At 40.6% G+C, this 23,097-nt stretch overlaps 1 protein-coding gene and 1 non-coding gene across 8 annotated transcripts in view; both read left to right on the top strand.

The window, feature by feature from the left end:
- SCAPER (S-phase cyclin A associated protein in the ER) overlaps positions 1 to 23,097 on the top strand; it is a 549,552-nt gene that overhangs the window by 479,912 nt on the left and 46,543 nt on the right. For all 7 annotated transcript variants that reach the window (XM_042988321.1, XM_042988320.1, XM_042988324.1 and 4 more), the window contains one exon: positions 1,707 to 1,862. In XM_042988321.1, coding sequence (XP_042844255.1) covers positions 1,707 to 1,862 — 156 coding nt within the window. The remainder of the gene's footprint in view (positions 1 to 1,706; positions 1,863 to 23,097) is intronic.
- Positions 18,746 to 18,852, top strand: LOC122239790. Its single transcript, XR_006219175.1, has one exon. It is a non-coding gene; the product is annotated as a U6 spliceosomal RNA (small nuclear RNA).

Raw genomic sequence — 23,097 nt, 5'->3', positions numbered from 1 at the left:
ATCTATATAATAAGAATTGTCGGAGAATTAAACCAGGCAATGCAGCAGTGCTGGTCTCATGGAGGGGCTGTCTAGTTCCTCAGCTACTACTCGGCTCCAGTAGATATGCAGTTACCAGGTGCAGAAGGGCGCGGTTTGGAGTAGGCAGGTCCAGCCTCCAGTGTGGGTTCCGCTGTCCAATGCCTGAAGCCCCACCTTGTTGGTGGTGGGGAGAAAAATGGCAACATGCCAGTCTCTCCTCCACAGACCAGGTATCCCAAACCACTCTGTTCAAGCCATCCTCACTGTGCCGCAGGCGCAAATGAGGCAGTTTGTCCCACTCTGCCGACTTCCGTGCCGTGGCTCTTGATTGCGATTCAAACTCCTGCTCTGTCCTTTGCGGTACTGGGGGAGTGCAGCTGCACACCGCCCGATATATGGTCCCCAGCTGGTAGACGAGGGCAAGCTTTGTCCTATCCCGCTGCACACCAGGGAGGGGATCACTTTCTCCAACTGTGGACTACACTCCTGTCCTAACCACCAAGCCCGAGGCTGGCTCCCCTCCTTCCCAGGTGTGCCATCGGGGCAGCCGGGACCCAGTCGCAGAGAAAGCCATTCATTTAAAGATTCAATCTTTCTCCAGCCTGGTCCGTGGTTTTTCTCTTGTCCAGATACAGTCCTATGCTTCCCCAGCCTCTCTTTCTCTTCCTTTTGTCTCTCTGCAGAAAGGGATACCTCCCCACCATTCGTTGTCTCTCTCCCAGTTTGCAGTCACGCACCTATGGCCTGTCAGGTTGTCCCGGTGAGTCCCTGGAAGCGACTGCCTCCCGGACTCTCGGAGTTCAAAGTCCTTGAGCTTCAACACTGCTTTGTTTGTGATACAAGGGAACTTTGGATTCCCCTACTTCACCATGTTGGCCCTTCCCCAAATTAACATGTGTTGATTTTCAGAACTACTACATACAAAGTCCTGCCCTTTTCATACATGTAAATACAGTAGCACTGAATCAGTATAAAATCTCTAAGCTAAAGCTGATTTATCTACAGGTCATTTATAGTCTTAAAATACTATTTTCAATGATAGTTGCTTTGCAGACTAATAAAAGAACCACTATTTTTGGTCCAGTTTAATAAACAGTTCTGGAAAGCTGTTTAATGGGATGAAAAGATGAAAGTGACTTCTTAAATGTTACTGTCAACTGTCAAGACTGGTACTTTTCATAACAGAGAGCAATTATATTCTCATTATTATACTCTTAATGATGACAGGATTTTGGAAAACAGAGAATCTACAGTTGCATTAGAAATTTAGGTTGAAATAAGAGTATCTGAGTAGCATCATCTTATTTTCTAAATCTCTACATTCTAGGGAATTTGGCTCTCTGGTACTTTAAGAAGTATTGCTTTTCAAGAGTGTAGAGATAATTATAAATCATTTCAAATATTGACAGACTCTTTAGACCACTAAAAATGATCAGATGATCATTTTCATTCATCTTTCTTGAAAAAAATAGCATCAGAATGACCAAAAGAAGGAAGCAAATCACTTACAGAAATAGCTGATTATTCAGGACTAAATCTAAGGAAATTGTTACTTGAGATGCTTTACCCAAACCTATTGTTTGCTTGTTTGAGGGGTCTAAGCCTATGTTTGTTAAGATTTATCTTTGAAGGTGATGATATTGCCTGTGCAGACTGATAACACATATGTTTCTCCCCACATCTAGCTACGTGGTGAACATAGGCCTGATCAACAAGCTTCATGGCTGCTTCCTCTCTGTGCAAGGCCCAGTGGATGAGAATCCCAAGACGGCCACCTTTCTGCAGCATGCTGCAGGACTCTTGCATGGAATGTGCATGCTGTGCTTTGCTGTCACCAGAAGGTAAGGCTTCTACTTGATACTAATCTAGACTCAACTTTGGAAACATCTCTAGAGTTTTGCCAAACTTGGGGTCATTTTATAGGGATGCAAGTGGTCATCTTGGCCTCTTTTTTTCTTTGCCTTACCTTTGTCCTTCTTGGTTTCCCATACTGAGGCAAACCTCATATTTCTTGTTTTTCCCTAGCTACATGCTCCCGTCAAGTCTGTTTTTCTTTTTGGTGTCATAAACTTAACTGTCATTGCTGGAAGAAATCTTGGGGGTCATCCATCCCTCTTCTCCTGAAATCCAGAGGAATTAAGTGATTCTCCTTGAGTCAGTTACAAAGCCTACACCAGATCAAGCCAGGCCCTCTGCACAATACAGCACAGCCTCACAGTGTCCATAAGTTTGTTCACATGCTTTTATTTACAGCCTCCTAGGTTTGTTTATTTTCCCCTTTTGTCTCTTTCTCCAAGATACCTTCATGAATAAAGGAAGGGAGCCATCCAAAAACAATAGCTCCCTAAAGTTACATATGATCTATGTGTGGGGAGACCCGATGTGGTAGAGGCCTGCAAGAATTCACCTGAGGCAGAACAAAAGAGATAGAAGTTTATTGAAAACACTGCAAGGGACCAGCAGACAGGACAACAAAGGAGAGACTGGCTGCCATGAGGCAGTGGTGAGGGGCTGTAGTTAAGGGGGAAGGTGAGGGGTATAGGGAAATGCATAGAATTTTCCTTTTTTGGTACCTGTGTCCAGGGTCCGGGTGTAAGTAACCCATTGTTTGCCTAGGGCTTAGGATATTTTGAGGAGGGTCACCTGTTGGCCTGTTGTATTCAACTAGGGGCTGCTGTCGGCCCTTCTACCTCACTCAGGTTTCCATTGCTCAAGTTGGTTGCCCAAAAGCATCCTGTACACTATGGGCATTATAGCCAATGTGTCAGGGACAACTGCTGGCCTGGTTGGCTCTTTATACCCCTCACCCCATCCTGTGGACTGTCTGCAAAAGCAATAATTCTCTGGGGCGGGGGTGGGGGGCACAAAATAAACCCCTGTTGCATTCTTTTCTCTCCCACCAATTAAAAATCATTTGCAGGGGTGCCTGAGTGGCTCAGTCGGTTAAGCATCTGACTTCAGCTCAGGTCATGATCTCGCAGTCTGTAAGTTCAAGCCCCGCATCGGGCTCTGTGCTGACAGCTCGGAGCCTGGAGCCTGCTTCAGATGCTGTGTCTCCCTCTGCCTCCACCCCTCCCCCACTCACACTCTGTCTCTGTCTCTCAAAAATAAATAGACATTAAAAAAAAAAGATCTGTTTGCATTAGTGATTCAGTGTTTCTGATAGGAATATGATGTAGCCATCAGGCATATTAAGAATGTTCAGTAGGGGCACATAGGTTGCTCAGTCAGTTCAGTGTTCAACTCTTGATTTTGACTCAGGTTGTGATCCCAGGGTTGTAGGATCAAGCCCTACATCAGACTCCTTGCTGAGTGTGGAGCCTGCTTGGGATTCTCTCTCTCTCCCTCTGCCCTCTTCTCCACTCACATGTGTGCTCTCTCTCTCACTCACAATCACTCTCTCTCTCACTCTCAAATTAAAAAAAAAGAAAGAATGTTTAATAAAATAATTTTCGTACAATTAAATTCTAAACAGCACTGCATACAATTTTTTTATTGTGGCTCTTTTTATTTATACCCAAAAGGAGAGAGTACAATAATGAACCCCAGTGATAGCCATTGTCTGGCTCCAGCTATTATCAGTATTTTATTTTTCCCATTCTTATTTTATCCTCCTGCTCACACCCTGGGTTTTTTGTTTTGTCTTGTTGGTTTTTTGTTTGGTGGGAAAGGGGTTATGCTAGAGCATGTAATAACAAATTTCAGGTATCATGACATTTCACCCAAAATAATTCAGCATGTATCTCTGAGGTCTTAAACATAAATGCCATGCCATTATCACCCCAACATAATAAACAATCATTTTGTAATATACCTGGTCCACTTTTCCCCACTGTCTCAAAACATCTTTCTACCAGAAGTTTATTGGAATCAGAATCCAAATTTCAGGTGGCATTTGGTTATTATATCTCCTCTTTTTTATTCTGTAAAATATTCTGCCTCTTTTTTTCTTGCCATTGATTTGTTAGAGAAAAAAATATATTGTTTTTTTATTATTTATCAAGAAGAAAATTAAAACCAAAATTAAAATTAAAAATTTGAAACTTCTGGGGTGCCTGGATGGCTCATTTGGTTAAGTGACTGACTCTTGATTTTGGCTCAGGTCATGATCTCATGGTTCATGAGATCAAGCCCTACTTAGGTCTCTATGCTGACAGCACAGAGCCTGCTTGATATTCTCTCTCTCTCCCTCTTTCTCTCTGCCCCTCCCCCACTCATGCTCACTTTCTCTTTCTCTCTCAAAATAAATAAATTTTAAAAAATTCTGAAACTTCTAAAGTCTCACTGCTTGAAGAAATATCCACCCATTTTCAACGTACACAGAATGCTAGTGACTATATTCAGAATATTTTAAAACAGAGAATTTGCCATCTAAAATGAACCTCCTCAAAGCACCTGGCTGGCTCAGTCAGTTAAGTGTCTGACTCTTGATTTCAGCTCAGATCATGATCTCACAGTCATGGGATTGAGCCCCACATCTGGCTCCATGCTGGACATGGAGCCTGCTTAAGATTGAAGATTCTCTCTCTCCCTCTCCATCTGTCCCTCTCCCCCTTGCACGCACATTCTCTCCCTCTCCCTCCCTCCCTCCCTCCCTCCCTCCCTCCCTCTAAAGAAAGAAAGAAAGAAAGAAAGAAAGAAAGAAAGAAAGAAAGAAAGAAAGAAAGAAAGAAAGAACCTCCCCCCGCAACAATTTTTAGTCTGTTACACATGGAAACCTAACACCCACCTATTCTTCCTTTACTGTTACCTCTCTTAATCCCGTCACATTTCTAGGAAGATTAAGACTACCTGATCATCAGGGAAGCCAAGCATAACCTGTATTAAGTTAGTCTTCTTCCTTCTATAAATGCAGACAGAACCTGTTCCAGGGATTAGATAAGAATTTAGGAAGTGGCTATCTGAGTCTCTAACCTAAATATGATCAGATGGTACCACACGGCAGAGAGGCCAGCAGCGGTATTAGGGCATTGGCACCTAGGGCACTGGCACCTGCCAGCTTGGAGTATAGCCTGCTGCCTGGCTAGCTCCTGTGCAGTAGGCTGCTCCCTGGAAGGTGTCCTCTCCCCCAGGAGACCCCTGTCCAACAGTGGTTCTTTCGTGTACACAGCATTAGAAACCTGCCAGCATCTCAGGGCTTTGTCACCTGTATTCTTTCCTTGAACCTAGATGAATATCACACACATAAGTATTTCCATATGTAGTTATTGTACAGTTTTGGGCTTTGGCTTTCACTTACAGATTTAGTCACTTGAAATCTCTGGAACTTGAAAGAAGCTTAGAGATCAGTCACAGCCACTCACTCTTACAGGGAAAGCAACTGAGCCAAACTAACTTGAATTGGGATATAAGATTCCTACCTCAGTGCTCTCACCTACAGACTTGACTTTGTATTATTCAAAATGTAGGAGCATATATTTCAGTTCTTTGAAGATTTTCTCAATTACATGTATGGAAAGCAGGATCCCCTTCTCTCTAACACACACAGTCATGTCCTTTCCCGTAGACATTGAGCATCTGTCCTATGCCAAACACCAAGACAAGTACCCAAGATACTGCCCACGGGGATCCGACAGCCTGGTGTGGGGTCATACCTGTAAACTAATAGCTGCAGTAGAAGAGAGTGTTCACAGAGAAGGAAGTAAAGCACTCCCACAGGAGATCAAGAAAGGTTTCAATGGACTAAATATTGAAGGGTCCAGAAAGACAAGTAGAGGAGAAGAATGCAACAGAGAAAAGGGTCATAATATGTGTACTCTATGATATAATATGTTATTGGTGTCTTTGGCCCACCTGGAGGTCACCTACCAATGGCTTCTTGTATTTCTCTGCCTGAGGATATTCTCTGGACAAATAGCTGTTTGCTACAAGTACTGGGGAGCTAATACCTCCAGGAGTGACCCTCCACAGTAAATGGGTGGATTATATCCCAGCTCTGCTAACCCTCAGTGAGACAGTCCTGAGGTGTGTTCTGTATAGTCTGTAAAAGGGGCCCCAGTGGTAACCTGTGCACTAACACATCGTTGATTGGCTTTCTCCCTTCCCTCTTTCTCTCCTTTGCTTCCTCACAAATAAACTATTTACACCCATATCCTTGTTTCAGAGTTTGGTTTGGAGGCAACCCAAACTAAGAGATATGGATATACAAGATATTGTCTCATGTTGAATTTGATGTTGCTGTGTGATAGGGTGACTGTGAAGAGTGACAGGAGATGAAGTAGTAAATGAGCTCCATGTGGGGCACCTGGGTGGCTCAGTCGGTTAAGTGTCCTTCTTCAGCTCGGGTCATGATCTCACGACTCATTAGTTCAAATCCTGTGTCAGGCTCTGTGTTGACAGCTCAGAGCCTGGAGCTGCTTCGGATTCTGTGTCTCCCTCTCTCTCTGCCCCTGCCCTGCTCACACTCTGTCTGTCTGTCTGTCTGTCTGTCTCTCTCTCTCTCTCTCTCTCAAAAATAAATAAATTTTTTTTTTTAAATTTAAATGAGCTCCATAGATGTTAGCTCCTAGGAGGCTGAAATGGAGACAAGAACTGGATGTGCTACATTAGAGTTACAGAAAGCCACTGAAGTTTAAGAGAGGGTAACAGGATCAAATTTCTGTTATAGAATGATAATTCCTGGAAAGAGTAAAAATGACTGGAAAGGCATGAGTCTAGAGGACTTGCATGAGGCAAGTGGGAAATGTGGAGGGCCTGTGGGACAGTGGAAATAGAATCAAATGCATTAAGAGGAGACAGAATAAATGTGAGAGAGATGGCATAGAGCTTGGTGGGAAGTAAAAGGAAGGGAGGAACCTAAAATGGTTCCTGGGATTTCTGACTTGAAACTTTTGAGTGGTGGATGGTAGAGTCTCCAAATTAGGAAATATAAGCAGTTTTCCAGAGAAGAAATATGTTTGTTCCTACGAGTACCTAAGGGTCATCCAAGTAGACCAAAGTCTTTATATATATATATGTATAATTGTTTTTTCTGTACAAATACAGCTGGATTTTAAATAAATCAGTAATTAACTCTAGGTGGTATTTAAGAATTCTTAATCCATTGTTCCCATTATAATTTCCTTCTCCAGCTTCAGTTTCTATTAGTAGGCCTTGCTGCAAAAGCAGATTATTCTAGGAGAAAGGGTCCAGGTGGTTTCCTAGCTTAATTTACCTAGGAAGTTCTTAGTATCAGTATCAGCTGCTTCTGTGAGATGAAAGGATGGCCCCTAACTGCAGTTCTTCCTCATTCTTCAGTCTTCAGCCTTTCCAGAACACCACCAAGCCACAGGAAGACAGGGAGTGTTTTCTACCTTTCCATATTAATTTGCCTCTAATATTTACAGACCATTTCATACTACTTCCCATTTCTTCATGGAAATTCTATTTCTAAACTATAAACTACAATGACCTATGGAAAGCACTTTGTTATGTGTGTCAGAGTTTCTTTCTGCAAGGTCACAGCCTTGTCTGGGGACAAAGGTAGTGTGGCTGTCGTTATATTGGAGTAATTCACATAATGCCTGTTTTGGCTATCAGGACAAGCCAGCCAGAGCCAGAAAGTTGAGGAAGGATTGTTGTCAAAGCTCTTTTATGACCAGCAGGAATAAAAAGACAAAGAGGAGCCAGAGAGGCCTTCAAAAATCATCTTGTGAGCTGGCGAGCTCTGAGATAATTAAGTAGCTGATTAGCCCAGGGCTCTGAGTAAACACTGCAGTCTGCTGGTGGCCCAGCCTTTTTGTGACGGTGATTACAGCCCGGCTGCCTTTGCCCTACTCTCCTATTGTGCCCTTAATCTGCTAATTTTTACCTAGGTTTTCTGAAGGACAATTTGGGTGTCAGAGTTTATGTTCTTAATCTTTGCTTCAGTATGGAGGAGAAAAGACTAACTTGATTTTTGTACCAGGCTTGGTTTTGAACTTGCATTTAAGTAAAAATTGGAATTGTGATCTGGTGAAAGGTTTGATGTTATGTTAGGATTAGTTCAGAATTTTAATCCGAGGACTTTTCACAAATTATAATTCTTAATGACTTAAATGAAGTTCAACAGTCTGTAATAGGACTTTCAGAAATACTTATTTCTTTGGCCTTTACTGTTAATCACTTTTACATTCTTGGTCCTTTACGTAGTAAAGAGAAAAGGATAGTTTTCAAATCTCAGTCAGCATCTCAACTGCCCTAATTAGCTGAGACTCACTGAGGCCCCCTGAAGGTGCTAACAGGAGCAGAACAGTAATGAGTGATTATGAATTGCAACCAACACAGGCCTTTTACTTAATCAGCAATCATTGACTAATTCCATAACTGTACTAGACATTGTAGTAATAGGGCCAAGGAGCAGTGGGTTCACAGGGAGAGAGCTGACAGTCCTTATGACCATACAGAATAAGAAGAGGAGCTTATAAAACCTAGCTAATTCTGATTGAAGAAGACTTCTGAATTCTAGAATATATTTACATGAAAAGGAGTTTGTTGTTGTATACATTCATGGTTTTTATTTTCACATCCATAAACTACACTAACAAAATGGGTTCTATCCAAGGTCCCTGGAAACCTGTGTCAAAAAAAAAGAATGATTTATAATTTAGCTCATTAATTATGTGGATATAAATGAGTACTTCTCAAGTGTTTAAGGGTGCTTGAAAACCATTTGTTTGGCAAAGGTAAACTTTAACTCTGCCTGCCTGAATTATTCACTCATGCATTAAACAAATATTTATGTAGTACTTGCTCTGTGCCAGGCCCTGTGCTAAGCTTGGGAGAAAGCAGAAATGACTCAGACATCAATTGTGTCCTCAAGGACCTTGTCGGCTAGTAGAGGAAAGAAGATGCATATACAAAGACCCATGGTATAAGGCAGAGTGGTACAGAGGATAGAAGATAACCCTGAAAAGCACTTAGCACACTGCCTGCCACATAGTAAATGCTTAATAAACATTGGCTGCTGTCATTACATCATTATTGATGGAGTTAAGAGGAGGGAAAGATCACTCTTAGTGGTAGGAATTACCTGTTCCCTAGAGCAAGTAAAATTTAATCTGGACCTTGAAAGATAGAAGGGTTTGTTGGGACATTTAGAGTTGAGAGAAAGTAGATAAACAAATAGCTAAAGCGAAGACATCATGGTAGAAAAATATGAAAAACCAATAGAGTACTTACTTGAGCTCAATTTGGGGATGTATGTGGTGGTGATTTTAGTGCCTCCCAGGTTTTTATGAGATTCAACTGAGGTAATAAATGTAAAAAGGCTGTGTGAACTATTTTGCTAAGATGTGGTGGCAGTGGTGTCATTAAAAGCCTTTGATCAGGGAAGTGACATGCTAAGAACCATATTTTGGGAGCATTAATCAGATATCAGGAATACTTGGTGAAGAATGTATTAGAGAGGAGGCAGAAAATGGGACCATTAACAGTCATCTGGGCAAGAGGCAGAAGGAAGGGAAAAGAATTTTTCTTAATCTTCCCAGAGTCTCTTTCCTCATGTACAATATCATCAGACTCCAGATGCCATCATCTCTGTCTCCTCTGTCTTCCTTGTACCCCAGATCTCATCTGTTGTCACATTTTGTTGAATGGAAGGAACCTTAAAGTTTCCTTAATCCAGTCTTTTATTCATGTGTGAATCTCTCCAATAACCTCATTCATTCTATATTTGAATATGTCTTTTGTCAGGGAACTCATTACACTGAGAGAACCATTCTGTCATTGATAAGTTTTAATGCTTTAAAAAGTCTCTCCTTATACCAATCTCTAACCTGTCTCCCTACCGCTACCTATTAGAACTAGTCCTAATTGTTCCTTGGCAACATACAGACTATTCTATCCATGCTCTCCTCCCTGAACTTCCCTGATCTCACCCTTCCACATATTTCCCTTTGCTTTTATTCTCCTTGTTCAATTACTATAACTGTATAACAGATTTCCCCAAAACTTAGTGGCATAAAACAACCATCTATTGGGGCACCTGGCATGCAACTCTTTTTTTTTTTTTTAAGTAGGCTTCATGACCAGTGTGAAGCCCAGTGCAGGGCTTGAGCTCACAACCCTGAGATCAAGATCTGAGCTGAGATCAAGAGTCGGACACTTGGGGTGCCTGAGTGACTCAGTCACTTAAGCATCCTACTTCAGCTCAGGTCAGGATCTTGCCATTACTGAGTTCGAGCCCCACATCGGTCTCTGTGCTGACAGCTCAGAGCCTGGAGCCTGCTTCAGATTCTGTGCCTCCCTCTCTCTCTGCCCCTCCCCCACCTCAAAAATGTATAAACATTTTTAAAAATTTTTCAAAGAGTCAGACGCTTAACTGACAGCCACCCATGCAACTCTTGATCTCAGAGTGGTGAATTCAGGTCCCACACTGGGGGTAGAGATATATAAAAAAATAAAATCTTAAAAAAACCAATCATCTGTTAATCTCACAGACTCTGTGTGTCAGGAATGTTGTCAAGATACTGAGAGACTGGCTTATCTTTGTTCCACAATATCTGGGCCTCAGTCAGAAGACTTGAAGGCTAGAAGTTGAAATCATCTGAGTGCTTATTCACACACATCTGTGGCTCATGTGGCTGTTAGCCGAGGACCTTTCCACCTGGTCACTCTGCATAGGCCAATCTGGGCTTCCTCACAGCATGGTGGTCAGTTCCCAAAAGGAGCATCTTGACAAAGAACCAGGTAGAAACATTACCTTTTATGAGCCACCCACAGAAGTCATGCAGCCTATTTCCACTGTATTCTGTTCATCAAGGCCTTCACAACACCCACCTCCCCTCCTTCAGAGGTAGGAGAAATAGACTTCACCTCTTCATGGGGAATACAAAGGTCCTAGAAATATAGGACCAGAAATATTGCCGTGGTTGTGTTTGAAAAACATTATTTGCCACATTCCAGCCTTCCCTGTAGATAAATGTGTTTCCAGCATCCTTTTCTCATGTGTCTTCTGTTCTCTCTGCAGTCTCATATTTGGTATATCACCTGTCCCTTGACATCACCTCTGTTAACTTTTAAAACCTGTGGTCATTAGCCACTGTCCTTAGACAAAAGACTTTCTGGGGTTGGGAAATAGGGACTAAAGTAAATATAATAGGATTCAGGAAGTTACATTTGTTGAGCACCTTTTATGTATCCCAGGCTAAGTGCTCCTTGTGAGTTATGTTCCAGCAGTCTTGTCACACCATGCAAGGGAGCACAGCAGCCAGTAGAGTGATGAGGAAGAGTGACTATCGCCTGCTTCAGATCCAGAGAGTGAGAATACAAGAGCAGGAACTTCTGGACTGTTTCTGTACTCACAACTGGGTGATTGCTAGTTGAGAGATTTCAGAAAGATCCATTCCAGCTAGTAATAAAGCCTTAGTTGACTTATAGGGACAGAACAATGAGACCACTTCATTGCTACAATTCAACTTGTGTGTCCACTATGTGCTAGGCACTGTGCCAGAGAAAGGGAGCTGTCTGGGCCATAGCCTACAGGACTAAAGTTTAACAGCAGCCTTCACTTCCTTACTTCTCCCAGAGAGGATACGGTATGATGAAGGCAGACTGTCAGTACATGTATCGGCTCACCAGGTTCAGAGCAGCAGAATATGTCAAGGATGCACCTGCCGTCAGACTCCCACTGGCTGTAGGACTTTGGAGGGCAGGATCTCAAGAAAGGTTTTGTGCACAGTTGTATTGAAGAGCACAGGTTTGGGAGTCAGAACAGCGTGGGTGCAGCTCCTGCTCTCCTAGCTCTGGGCCAGTGGCAGATTCTTTAGCTTCTTAAAGCCTGTTTCCTCACACTGTAAAAGTGAGTTTGATATTTCTTCCCTCACAGGGTCAAATGAGTCAGGGGAAAATAGGGACTAACACATCTGTCACCACAACCTCTTGCCTGTGGTGCTGTAATATATACTTATTATATGATTCCCTTTTTCCAAAAAGATTTGAGAGGGATTACAGTATATGCAGGAGTTTTTATGAAAAAAAAATGTAGAACAAAAGAAAATAGGTAGGAAAAAGTAAATCAAGGCAAAAGCAAGTGAAATTAAGGTACAAATCCTATTCACAACAAGGCCCTGATGGACATTTCCTCATGGAATTCCTACTGGTGGTTTCTACCAAGAACTTCTATTTTATACATCAGATTCTAAACCTCATTGGCTTTCACCCAAAATTGACCATTCCTCCTCACTACCTTATTCTACTCATGATTCTTGTTATCTGACCAGATTTTAAAACCTAAAACCTTAGTGATCTTTAGCTTCTGTCTCCCAGAATCCAGTTCAGTCCAATCTGGTATAATCGAAAGAATGCTTGCCTCAGAAATATTTATCCCTATTTATCCCTCTTACTTGATATTTGTCTGCTTCATTCATTCATTCTCTTGTCCTGTGTATTTGTTTTATGTCTTCAACTACAAAGATTTCCCTAAGGAAAGAGACTAAATGACTTAGCAGTTCCCCTCTGGCACCAGCACCAACCTAGAAGCAAAATAAAAACTCAGGAAACAGCTTTTGACTGGCAAAATTAGCAAATACCAGTGTGTATCATTAACCTGTGCCAGGGCCCCATTTCCTGCACCTGCACTTAACATAGGAAGAAGGCCTGCCCACATCTCATGTTCTTCCTCCTCTAAGGTAAGAGGGAGACATCCAGAGCCCTCATTCCTTGGCAAGGAATGAGATGAATTTTTCCTCATTTCCTTCCATTGCTTTGACAGATCTTTAATCATTACTAGTTATTGAGCACTTGATATGTGCCAGACATTCATCAGGGTATTAGGGAGGTGGTAGTGAACAAAATGCCTATCCTTATGGAATTTATAATCTACCGGGAGAAAAAAGTAAAAAAAAACAATAAACCAATGAACAGTTTGGATAATATTAGCTAGTGTAGCAGTATGAGAAAATAGCAGGGTAATATAGCACAGAGGCCTAGTCAGGGTCTTCTGGAGATGGAGTGGTCAGGGGAGGCCTCTCTGGGGAGATGACACTGAAACTAAGGAGCCAGCCATGTAAAGATCCAAGGGAAGAATATTCTAGTGGAGATGAATGGTAAATTGATGACTCCCAAATGTCTGAGGTGGGTAGTTCCAGAAACAGAGAAGGCAGTATATTGGAATGTGATGAGCAAGAAAGAAAGTGCTAGATGAAGCCAGAGAAGTAAGGCCCTGGAGATGAGGACAGAGAGTGTAGAAGTTTGGGTTTTCTTCTACTTGTGAGGGGAAGCCATTTGAGGATTTTCAGCAGAGAGTGGCATGATCTGATTACTTAAAAAATAAAAAAAGCATCTGTTTACTCTGTGAAGAATGGATGCGAGGTATGAGAACACAATCAGGAAAGATCAGTTAGGAGGGCACTGCAGGCATCATGCAGTCGTGATATGACGTTTTTTTTCCTCCCGGTTACCTACCAGCAGAAGCAATTGCCTTCCTCTGGCAACACATTAGAGCCTCTGGCAGAGCTCCTTCAGCCTAACTGCCAACTTCTTAAGATAACAGAAGCCAAAACATCAGCAAAACTAGCCAAAACCAGCACAGGGCCCTTTGCTGCTTGCAGTGAACGAGAAAACTGAAGTTGGAAGGTTAGAAATGTCCCATCTGAGAGATGTTTCTGGACAGCAGCCCTGGCCTGCAGCTCCAGGATCCAGAACTGCATCCTGTTGTCAGGATGTTGTCAGGGCCGCTCACATTCTCACCTCCTGGGCTCCTCCCTGCCCTTCCTTACCTCCACCTTTACTTGTCCCCAGACTGTCTGGGCCCATCAGCTCTCTATCTTCCCTCTCCCTGGGCCTCCATTCAGACCTGTGCCAGAGCCTGGTTTCTCCTCAGTGGCCTCACCCTCTCCCTCCCATTCCCACTGTTGTCCCCTTGGTTTTCCTCTTTCTTCATCCTCTCCCAGGTTGTCCGTTCCAGACAGCAAGAAAGTCCATCTCTTATCATCTCCAACTTCTCTTCCCAGAAAGGTTTCCTTCTCAGAAGTTGCTCTGTGAGTTCAACTGAAACTTGGATCAGGTACTTTGGAAATCCTCCCAAGTATCAGCCAGCCTCACCCCACCCAGTAATATTACTCTTTCATTGTCCCTGTATTTTTTCTTCTCTCTAACTGAATGACCAGATGTCTTCTAATGCTTATACATACATCTTTCTCACCTTCAGCTTTCTCTTCCTCTCTCACCTCCACTAAGTCATCCCCATTCCCTTCATTGGGGCTCCAAATTAGAACTGCATTAAACCAGCTATAGGGTGTGTGTGCATATGTGTGTGTGTGTGTGTGTGCGTGCGTGCACACGCACAGGAGGGTATAATTTTCAAAGTAGATTCACAAGTGCTGTAACATCCTAGGATTGAACAGAATCTTAGATGTTGTGTTCCATGCCCAGCTGAGGTTTGAGTGCCCTCTGCCACTTACACAGATGTGATCCTCCACTTATTCCAGAATAAGGAAAAATTCAACAATACCTGTTCAACATCCCATTTAACTTTGGGGTATTCTAAGTGTTAGAAGAATTTCTATAAGTTTATCTAATATCTGCTTTCAGGTAATGTCTCTTCTCTGGGGTCAAAAATAACAATATAACACCTCTTCAGTTTGAAAATACCCTTTATGGCCTCCAGTTCTGACATAAATTTCCCAATTCCGTCAGATGTTCCTCAGATGACACTGCTTCCAGATACTTGTACAACACGAGTCACTTTCTTGAGAACTTTCCAATGCATCAGTGTCCTCCTTAATGTAGTATGGCACCCAGTGCTGGACCCAGTGCCCCCAGGGTAGTGGAGCAGGACTAAGCCTTCTAGTTGTGTACGTTGTGTTCCTATTAATTCAGTCAAAAATTGAATTATATTCATTGGCAAACAAGCAACATGATTTCCTCATTTGAACTGTTAAGCAGCTAATTTGCTAAGCCTTTTCTTCCACTTATCACAGACAGCTGTATTCCAGTCCCCTGTCACTCACCTTCTTCCCATTCTAAACATATGCAGCTAGTTTTTATAATCTAAAAATAGGATTTAACAGTCATTGATACAAATTTTATCCTTTTTTTAGTTCTCATTTATTTTTAGTTAAACTTTTTTATTGATCACTTCCCTCTCCTTGAAACTGTCTTCACTCAGTTTCTAGGACACCACACTTTTCTGGTTTTCCTCCTACCCCACTGGTTTCTATTTTTTAGTTTCTTTGCTGATTTCTTCGTACCTCCCCAGTGTCTAAATGTTTGAATATCCCAAGTTTCAATCCTCAGACCACCATCTATGTTCACTTACTGGATGACCTCCTGAGCTTAATACCATGTATGTGTTGATGACTCCCAAATATCCCAAGCCCAGACCACCCCTCTGACCTTAGGCTTGTATATTTATTAAGTCATTCAACAAATAATTTGTTGAGAAGCTACTGTGTGTCAGACACTGCTCTAAGCCCTGGGGACAAAATTGACAGAAAATACCTACCCTTGGGAAGTTAATTGTATCCAACTTGCAATTCATTATCTCCACTTATATGTCTAATGTGCATCTTGAATTTAACAAGTTTAAAACTGAACTCCTGTGGCACAAGAACAGATACTCAGATCAATGGAATAGAATAGAGAACCCAGAAATGGACCCACAAACGTATGGCCAACTAATCTTTGACAAAGCAGGAAAGAATATCCAGTGGAATCAAGACAGTCTCTTCAGCAAGTGGTGCTGGGAAAACTGGACAGCAACATGCAGAAGAATGAACCTGGACCACTTTCTTACACCATACACAAAAATAAAGTGGTTGAAAGACCTCAATGTGAGACAGGAAGCCATCAAAATCCTCGAGGAGAAAGCACGCAAAAACCTCTTTGATCTTGCCCACAGAAATTTCTTACTCAACACATCTCCAGAGGCAAGGGAAACAAAAGCAAAAATGAACTACGGGGACCTCATCAAAATAAAAAGCTTCTGCACAGCGAAGGAAACAGTCAGCAAAACTAAAAGGCAACCGACAGAATGGGAGAAGATATTTTCAAATGACATATCAGATAAAGGGTTAGTAGACTTATCAAACTCAACACCCAAAAAACAAATAATCCAGTGAAGAAATGGCAAAAGACATCAATAGACACTTCTCCAAAGAAGACATCCAGATGGTGAACCGACATGAAAAAATGCTCCACATCACTCATCATCAGGGAAATACAAATCAAAACCACAATGAGATACCACCTTACACCTGTCAGAATGGCTAACATTAACAACTCAGGCAACAACAGATGTTGGCGAGGATGCAGAGAAAGAGGATCTCTTTTGCGTTGTTGGTGGGAATGCAAGCTGGTGCAGCCACTCTGGAAAACAGTATGGAGGTTCCTCAAAAAACTAAACATAGAACTACCCTACGACCCAGCAATTGCACTACTAAGCATTTATCCAAGGGATACAGATGTGCTGTTTTGAAGGGACACATGCACCCCCATGTTTACAGCAGCACTATCAACAATAGCCAAAGTATGGAAAGACCCCAAATGTCCATCGATGGATGAATGGATAAAGAAGACGTGGTATGTATATACAATGGAGTATTACTCGGCAATCAAAAAGAATGAAATCTTGCCATTTGCAACTACGTGGATGGAACTGGAGGGTATTATGCTAAGTGAAATTAGTCAGAGAAAGACAAAAATCCTATGACTTCACTCATATGAGGACTTTAAGAGACAAAACAGATGAACATAAGGGAAGGGAAACAAAAATAATATAAAAACAGGGAGGGGGACAAAACAAAAGAGACTCATAAATATGGAGAACAAACTGAGGGTTGCTGGAGGGGTTGTGGGAGGGGGGATGGGCTAAATGGGTAAGGGGCATTAAGGAATCTACTCCTGAAATCATTGCTTCACTATATACTAACTAATTTGGATGTAAATTTTAAAAAATAAAAAATAAAGTTTAAAAAAAAACAACAACTGAACTCCTGGTTTTCCTCCTGATGTGCTCTATCCACTGTCTTCCCCATTTCTATAAATGGCAGCCACATTCTTGCAGTTACTCAGGGAAAAAACCACTGAGCCATTTTTTACTTCTCTTTATTTCACACCTACATCCAATCTATCAGGAAATCCTGTTGGCTTTGCCTTCTGAAGATTTTCAGAATCCAACCACTTCTCACCACATTCATAGCTACCAGCCTGGCTCATCCACCATGATCTTTCTAACAGCCTCCTAATTGGCCTCCCTGCTTCTGCCTTGGCTCTTCTAAAAGCTTTTCAACCAGTTAGTTATAGTGATTTTTTTTTGAACTTGTCAGATACATCATTGTTCTGCTCAGAACTTTAAAATGGCTTTCTTTCTCATCCAGTAAAATCCTTATAATGTCCTTACAATGGTCTATAAGATCCTACCTGATCTTCTTCCTGTCCTCTCTGACTTCATCTCCTGTTGTTCTTCCATGCACTCAATCTGCTGTAGCCACACTGGCCTTGCTGTTTCTTGAACATGTCCTGCATGTTCCTAGCTCCAAGACTTGAGACATGCTGCTTTTCTGTCTAAAACACCCTGGCGTCAGATATCTTTATGGCTTCCTTCCTCACTTTCTGTAGAACTCTACTTACTTAACACCTTAGAAAAAGCTTCCCTAATCACTTTATATAAAATACTATTAAACATTCACCCACTTTTTCATTCCCCTTCTCCATGTCCCCTTCTCCAGAGTATTTAGCATACCTGACATACTATATATTACATATATTTTTGATTTGTTTCTTCTGTACTCCCACACTAAAATGTAAGCTTTATCAGGAAAAGGGCATCGCTTTTACTGATGAATCCTAGTGCCTGGAGTAGTGCTTACTACAGAGTAGGTCTTCAATAAATATTTGTTGAATAAATGAATGAATCATGAATAACTAGTCCATGTGGTAGGCAGAATAATGCTTTTCCTGAACATTCTAACCTACAAAGACAAAGTACACATTCTTCTCAAGTGCACATCGGACATGTTCCAAGATAGATCAGCTATTAGGCCAAAGATTACGTCTTGTGCGATTTAAAAAATAAATATCATACAAAATATCTTCTCCAACTATTACAGAGCAAAGTTAGAAATCCATAATAGTAGTAAAACTAAAAAATTCACAAATTTGTGGAAATTAAACAACACAGTCTTAAACAACAAATGGATTAAGGACAAAATCACAAAGGAGATTAGAAAATACTTAGAGATGAATGGAAATGAAAACACAACATATCAATGCTTACAAGATACAGTAAAAGCACTGTTAAGGGGGAAGTGTATAACGATAAACATTTATGTTAAAAAATAAGAAATCTCTCAAAACAACCTAACTATACAACTTAAGGAACCAGAAAAAAGAACGAACTAAACTCAGAACTAGCAGGAAGAAGGAAATGGTAAAGATTACAGCAGAGATCATTGAAATAAAGAATAGGGGCACCTAGGTAGCTTAGTTGGTTGAGCATCCAACTCTTGATTTCAGCTCGGGTCATGATCCCAAGGTCATGAGATCAAGCCCTGTGTCAGGCTTGGCGCTGAGCGTGGAGCCTGTTGGGATTCTCTCTCTCTACCCCTCCCCAGCTCACACGTATGCACTCTCATATTCTCCCTCTCTCTTAAAATAAATAAACATGTTTTTTAAAAAAATAAAGTAACAATAGAGAAAATCAATGAAACCAAAAATTCAGGTTTTTTGAAAAGAGCAAGAGAATTGACAACCTTCAACTAGATGAACCAAGAAAAAAAGAGAGAGAGAGAAGACTCAAATTACTAAACTCAGACATGAAAATGGGGTGCTTACGTTGGCAGCACACATATTAAAATTGAAACAATACAGAGAAGACTAACATGACCCCTGCACAAGGATGACACTCAAATTCTTGAAGTGTCCCATATTTTCTGTAGTTTAATACAGTATTGCATACTTGAAATTTACTAATAAAGTAGATTTTAAGCATTCTACCACAAAAAATAAAAAAGATAACTATGTAAAAAAACAAAAACTAAAGTAATGGATGTATTAACTTGATTGTGAGAGTCATTTCACAATATATCCAAATCATCATGTTGTACATTTTGAATAAGTTATAATTTTATTTGTCATTTCTACCTCAATAAAGGTGAGGAAAGAAAAGAAAGTGGGAACATTACTATCAATTATACATAAATAAAAAGGGTTATAAGAAGGTGCTATTAACAATGTATGTCAATAAATTGGATAACCTAGATGAAATGGATAAATCTCTAGAAACAAAAAACCCACCAAGACTAAATCACAAAGAAATAGAAAATATGAATATACCTATATAACTAGTAAGGAGATTGAATCAGTAATCAAAAATCTCCAAAGGAAAGCCCTGAACCTGATGGCTTCAATTGTGAATTCTGCCAAACACTTAGAGAACTAACACCAGTCTTTCTCAAACTTTTCCCAAAAATTTAAGGGGAGAGAACACTTCGTAACTCATTCTCTGAGTTTCTGGATTCTCTGAATCCAGAGCCAGATGAAGACACTACAAAAAGAGAAAATTACAGACTGATACCCCATATGAACATTGATGTAAAAATGCTCAACAAAACACTACCAAACCAAATTTAGCAGCATGGCAAAATGATTATACATCATGACCAAGTGGGATTTATTCCTTGAGTGCAAGAATGGTTCAGTACATGAATATCAATCATTGTAATTAGACCACATTAACAGAATGATGGAAACAACTCATGATCATCTTAATTGATACAGAAAACATTTGACAAAATTCACCACCCTTTCAGTACAAAAACACTCAAAAAACTAGGATAGAAAGAAAGTACCAACATATAATAAAAACCATATATGAAAAACCCACAGGGAACACCATAGTCAATGGTGAAAGACTAGAAGCTTTTCTTCTAAGATCAGGAACAAGGCAAAGATGCCACTTCTCTACTTCTATCCAACATAGTACTGGAATTTCTAGCCAAAGAAATTAGGTGAGAAAAAGAAATAAAAGGCATCCAAATCAGAAGGGAAGAAGTAGAATATCTCTGTTTGCAGATGATATAATCTTATATATAGAAAACCCTAAAGATTACACACACACACACACACACACACAGATTAAAACTAATAAATGAATTTGGCAATGTAGCAGAATACAAAATCAACTCACAAAAAGCAGCTGCATTTTTTTATATTAACAATGTACAGTCTCAAAAAGGAAATTATGAAAACAAGTCCATTTACAATAGCACCAAAAAAAAAAAAACTTAGGAATTAATTTAACTGAGAAGGCAAAAAAGCCTTATACAATGAAAAGGAAAAAACATTGCCAAAAGAAATTAAAGAAGGCATAAATAAGTGGAAGCACGTTCCATGTTCATGGATTGGAAGACAGTATTATTAAGATGTCATTACTACCCAAAGCAATCTGTGGATTTTATGTGATCTCTGACAAAATCTCTTAAGACTTTTTTTTTTTTTGCAGAAATAGAAAAACTGATACTAAAATTCATATGAAATCTCAAGGGAGCCCAAATAAATTTAAAAAATATTGAAAAAAAGAACAAAACTGGAGGACTCACGTTTTCTGATTTCAAAGCTTACTTCAAAGCCACAGTAATCAAAACAATGTGAAACTGGCATACAGGCATATATAACAATGGGACAGAACAGAGAGCCCAGAAATAAACCCTCACACATATGGACAAATGATTTTGACAAGGATGCCAAGACCATTGAATGGGAAAGAAGTCTTTTCAACAAGTGGTGCTGGGGAACATGGACATCCACGTTCAAAAGAGTAAAGCTGAACACTTTTCAAATGCTATGACTCAAAATGGCTCAAAGACCTGAAACTATTAAACTGAGAAGAAAACACAGAGCAGAAGCTTCAGAACATGGGATTTGGCAGTGATTTATTTCTTGGATAGGACACAAGAGGCACAGGCAGTAAAAGAAAAAGTAGACAAATTGGACCTCAGGAAGATTTTTAATTTGTGTATCAAAAGACAGTATCAACACAGTAAAAAGGCAACCTGGAGAATGGGGTAAAATATTTGCAAATTATATATCTGATAAGGAATAAATATCCAGAAACCATGGAAAACTCCTAAACCTCAACAACAACAACAAAAACACTATTAAAAAATGGGCAGGGCATCTGGGTGGCTCAATCGGTTAAGTGTCCAACTCTTTTTTTTTTTTTTTTTTTTTTTTTTTTTTTAATATATGAAATTTACTGTCAAATTGGTTTCCATACAACACCCAGTGCTCATCCCAAAAGGTGCCCTCCTCAATACCCATCACCCACCCTGCCCTCCCTCCCACCCCCCATCAACCCTCAGTTTGTTCTCAGTTTTTAACAGTCTCTAATGCTTTGGCTCTCTCCCACTCTAACCTCTTTTTTTTTTTTTTTTCCTTCCCCTCCCCCATGGGTTTCTGTTATGTTTCTCAGGATCCACATAAGAGTGAAACCATATGGTATCTGTCTTTCTCTGTATGGCTTATTTCACTTAGCATCACACTCTCCAGTTCCATCCATGTTGCTACAAAAGGCCATATTTCATTTTTTCTCATTGCCACGTAGTATTCCATTGTGTATATAAACCACAATTTCTTTATCCATTCATCAGTTGATGGACATTTAGGCTCTTTCCATAATTTGGCTATTGTTGAGAGTGCCGCTATAAACATTGGGGTACAGGTGCCCCTATGCATCAGTACTCCTGTATCCCTTGGATAAATTCCTAGCAGTGCTATTGCTGGGTCATAGGGTAGGTCTATTTTTAATTTTCTGAGGAACCTCCACACTGCTTTCCAGAGCGGCTGCACCAATTTGCATTCCCACCAACAGTGCAAGAGGGTTCCTGTTTCTCCACATCCTCTCCAGCATCTATAGTCTCCTGATTTGTTCATTTTGGCCACTCTGACTGGCGTGAGGTGGTATCTGAGTGTGGTTTTGATTTGTATTTCCCTGATAAGGAGCGACGTTGAACATCTTTTCATGTGCCTGTTGGCCATCCGGATGTCTTCTTTAGAGAAGTGTCTATTCATGTTTTCTGCCCATTTCTTCACTGGGTTATTTGTTTTTCGGGTGTGGAGTTTGATGAGCTCTTTATAGATTTTGGATACTAGCCCTTTGTCCGATGTGTCATTTGCAAATATCTTTTCCCATTCCGTTGGTTGCCTTTTAGTTTTGTTGGTTGTTTCCTTTGCTGTGCAGAAGCTTTTTATCTTCATAAGGTCCCAGTAATTCACTTTTGCTTTTAATTCCCTTGCCTTTGGGGATGTGCCGAGTAAGAGATTGCTACGGCTGAGGTCAGAGAGGTCTTTTCCTGCTTTCTCCTCTAAGGTTTTGATGGTTTCCTGTCTCACATTCAGGTCCTTTATCCATTTTGAGTTTATTTTTGTGAATGGTGTGAGAAAGTGGTCTAGTTTCAACCTTCTGCATGTTGCTGTCCAGTTCTCCCAGCACCATTTGCTAAAGAGACTGTCTTTTTTCCATTGGATGTTCTTTCCTGCTTTGTCAAAGATGAGTTGGCCATACGTTTGTGGGTCTAGTTCTGGGGTTTCTATTCTATTCCATTGGTCTATGTGTCTGTTTTTATGCCAATACCATGCTGTCTTCATGATGACAGCTTTGTAGTAGAGGCTAAAGTCTGGGATTGTGATGCCTCCTGCTTTGGTCTTCTTCTTCAAAATTACTTTGGCTATTCGGGGCCTTTTGTGGTTCCATATGAATTTTAGGATTGCTTGTTCTAGTTTCGAGAAGAATGCTGGTGCAATTTTGACTGGGATTGCATTGAATGTGTAGATAGCTTTGGGTAGTATTGACATTTTGACAATATTTATTCTTCCAATCCATGAGCAGGGAATGTCTTTCCATTTCTTTATATCTTCTTCAATTACCTGCATAAGCTTTCTATAGTTTTCAGCATACAGATCTTTTACATCTTTGGTTAGATTTATTCCTAGGTATTTTATGCTACTTGGTGCAATTGTGAATGGGATCAGTTTCTTCATTTGTCTTTCTGTTGCTTCATTGTTAGTGTATAAGAATGCAACTGATTTCTGCACATTGATTTTGTATCCTGCAACTTTGCTGAATTCATGTATCAGTTCTAGCAGACTTTTGGTGGAGTCTATCGGATTTTCCATGTA

This window comes from Panthera tigris, chromosome B3 (genome assembly GCF_018350195.1).
Source record: "Panthera tigris isolate Pti1 chromosome B3, P.tigris_Pti1_mat1.1, whole genome shotgun sequence".
In the NCBI taxonomy this organism is placed as follows: Eukaryota; Metazoa; Chordata; class Mammalia; order Carnivora; family Felidae; genus Panthera; species Panthera tigris.
This window is presented reverse-complemented; position numbering and strand designations above follow the sequence as displayed.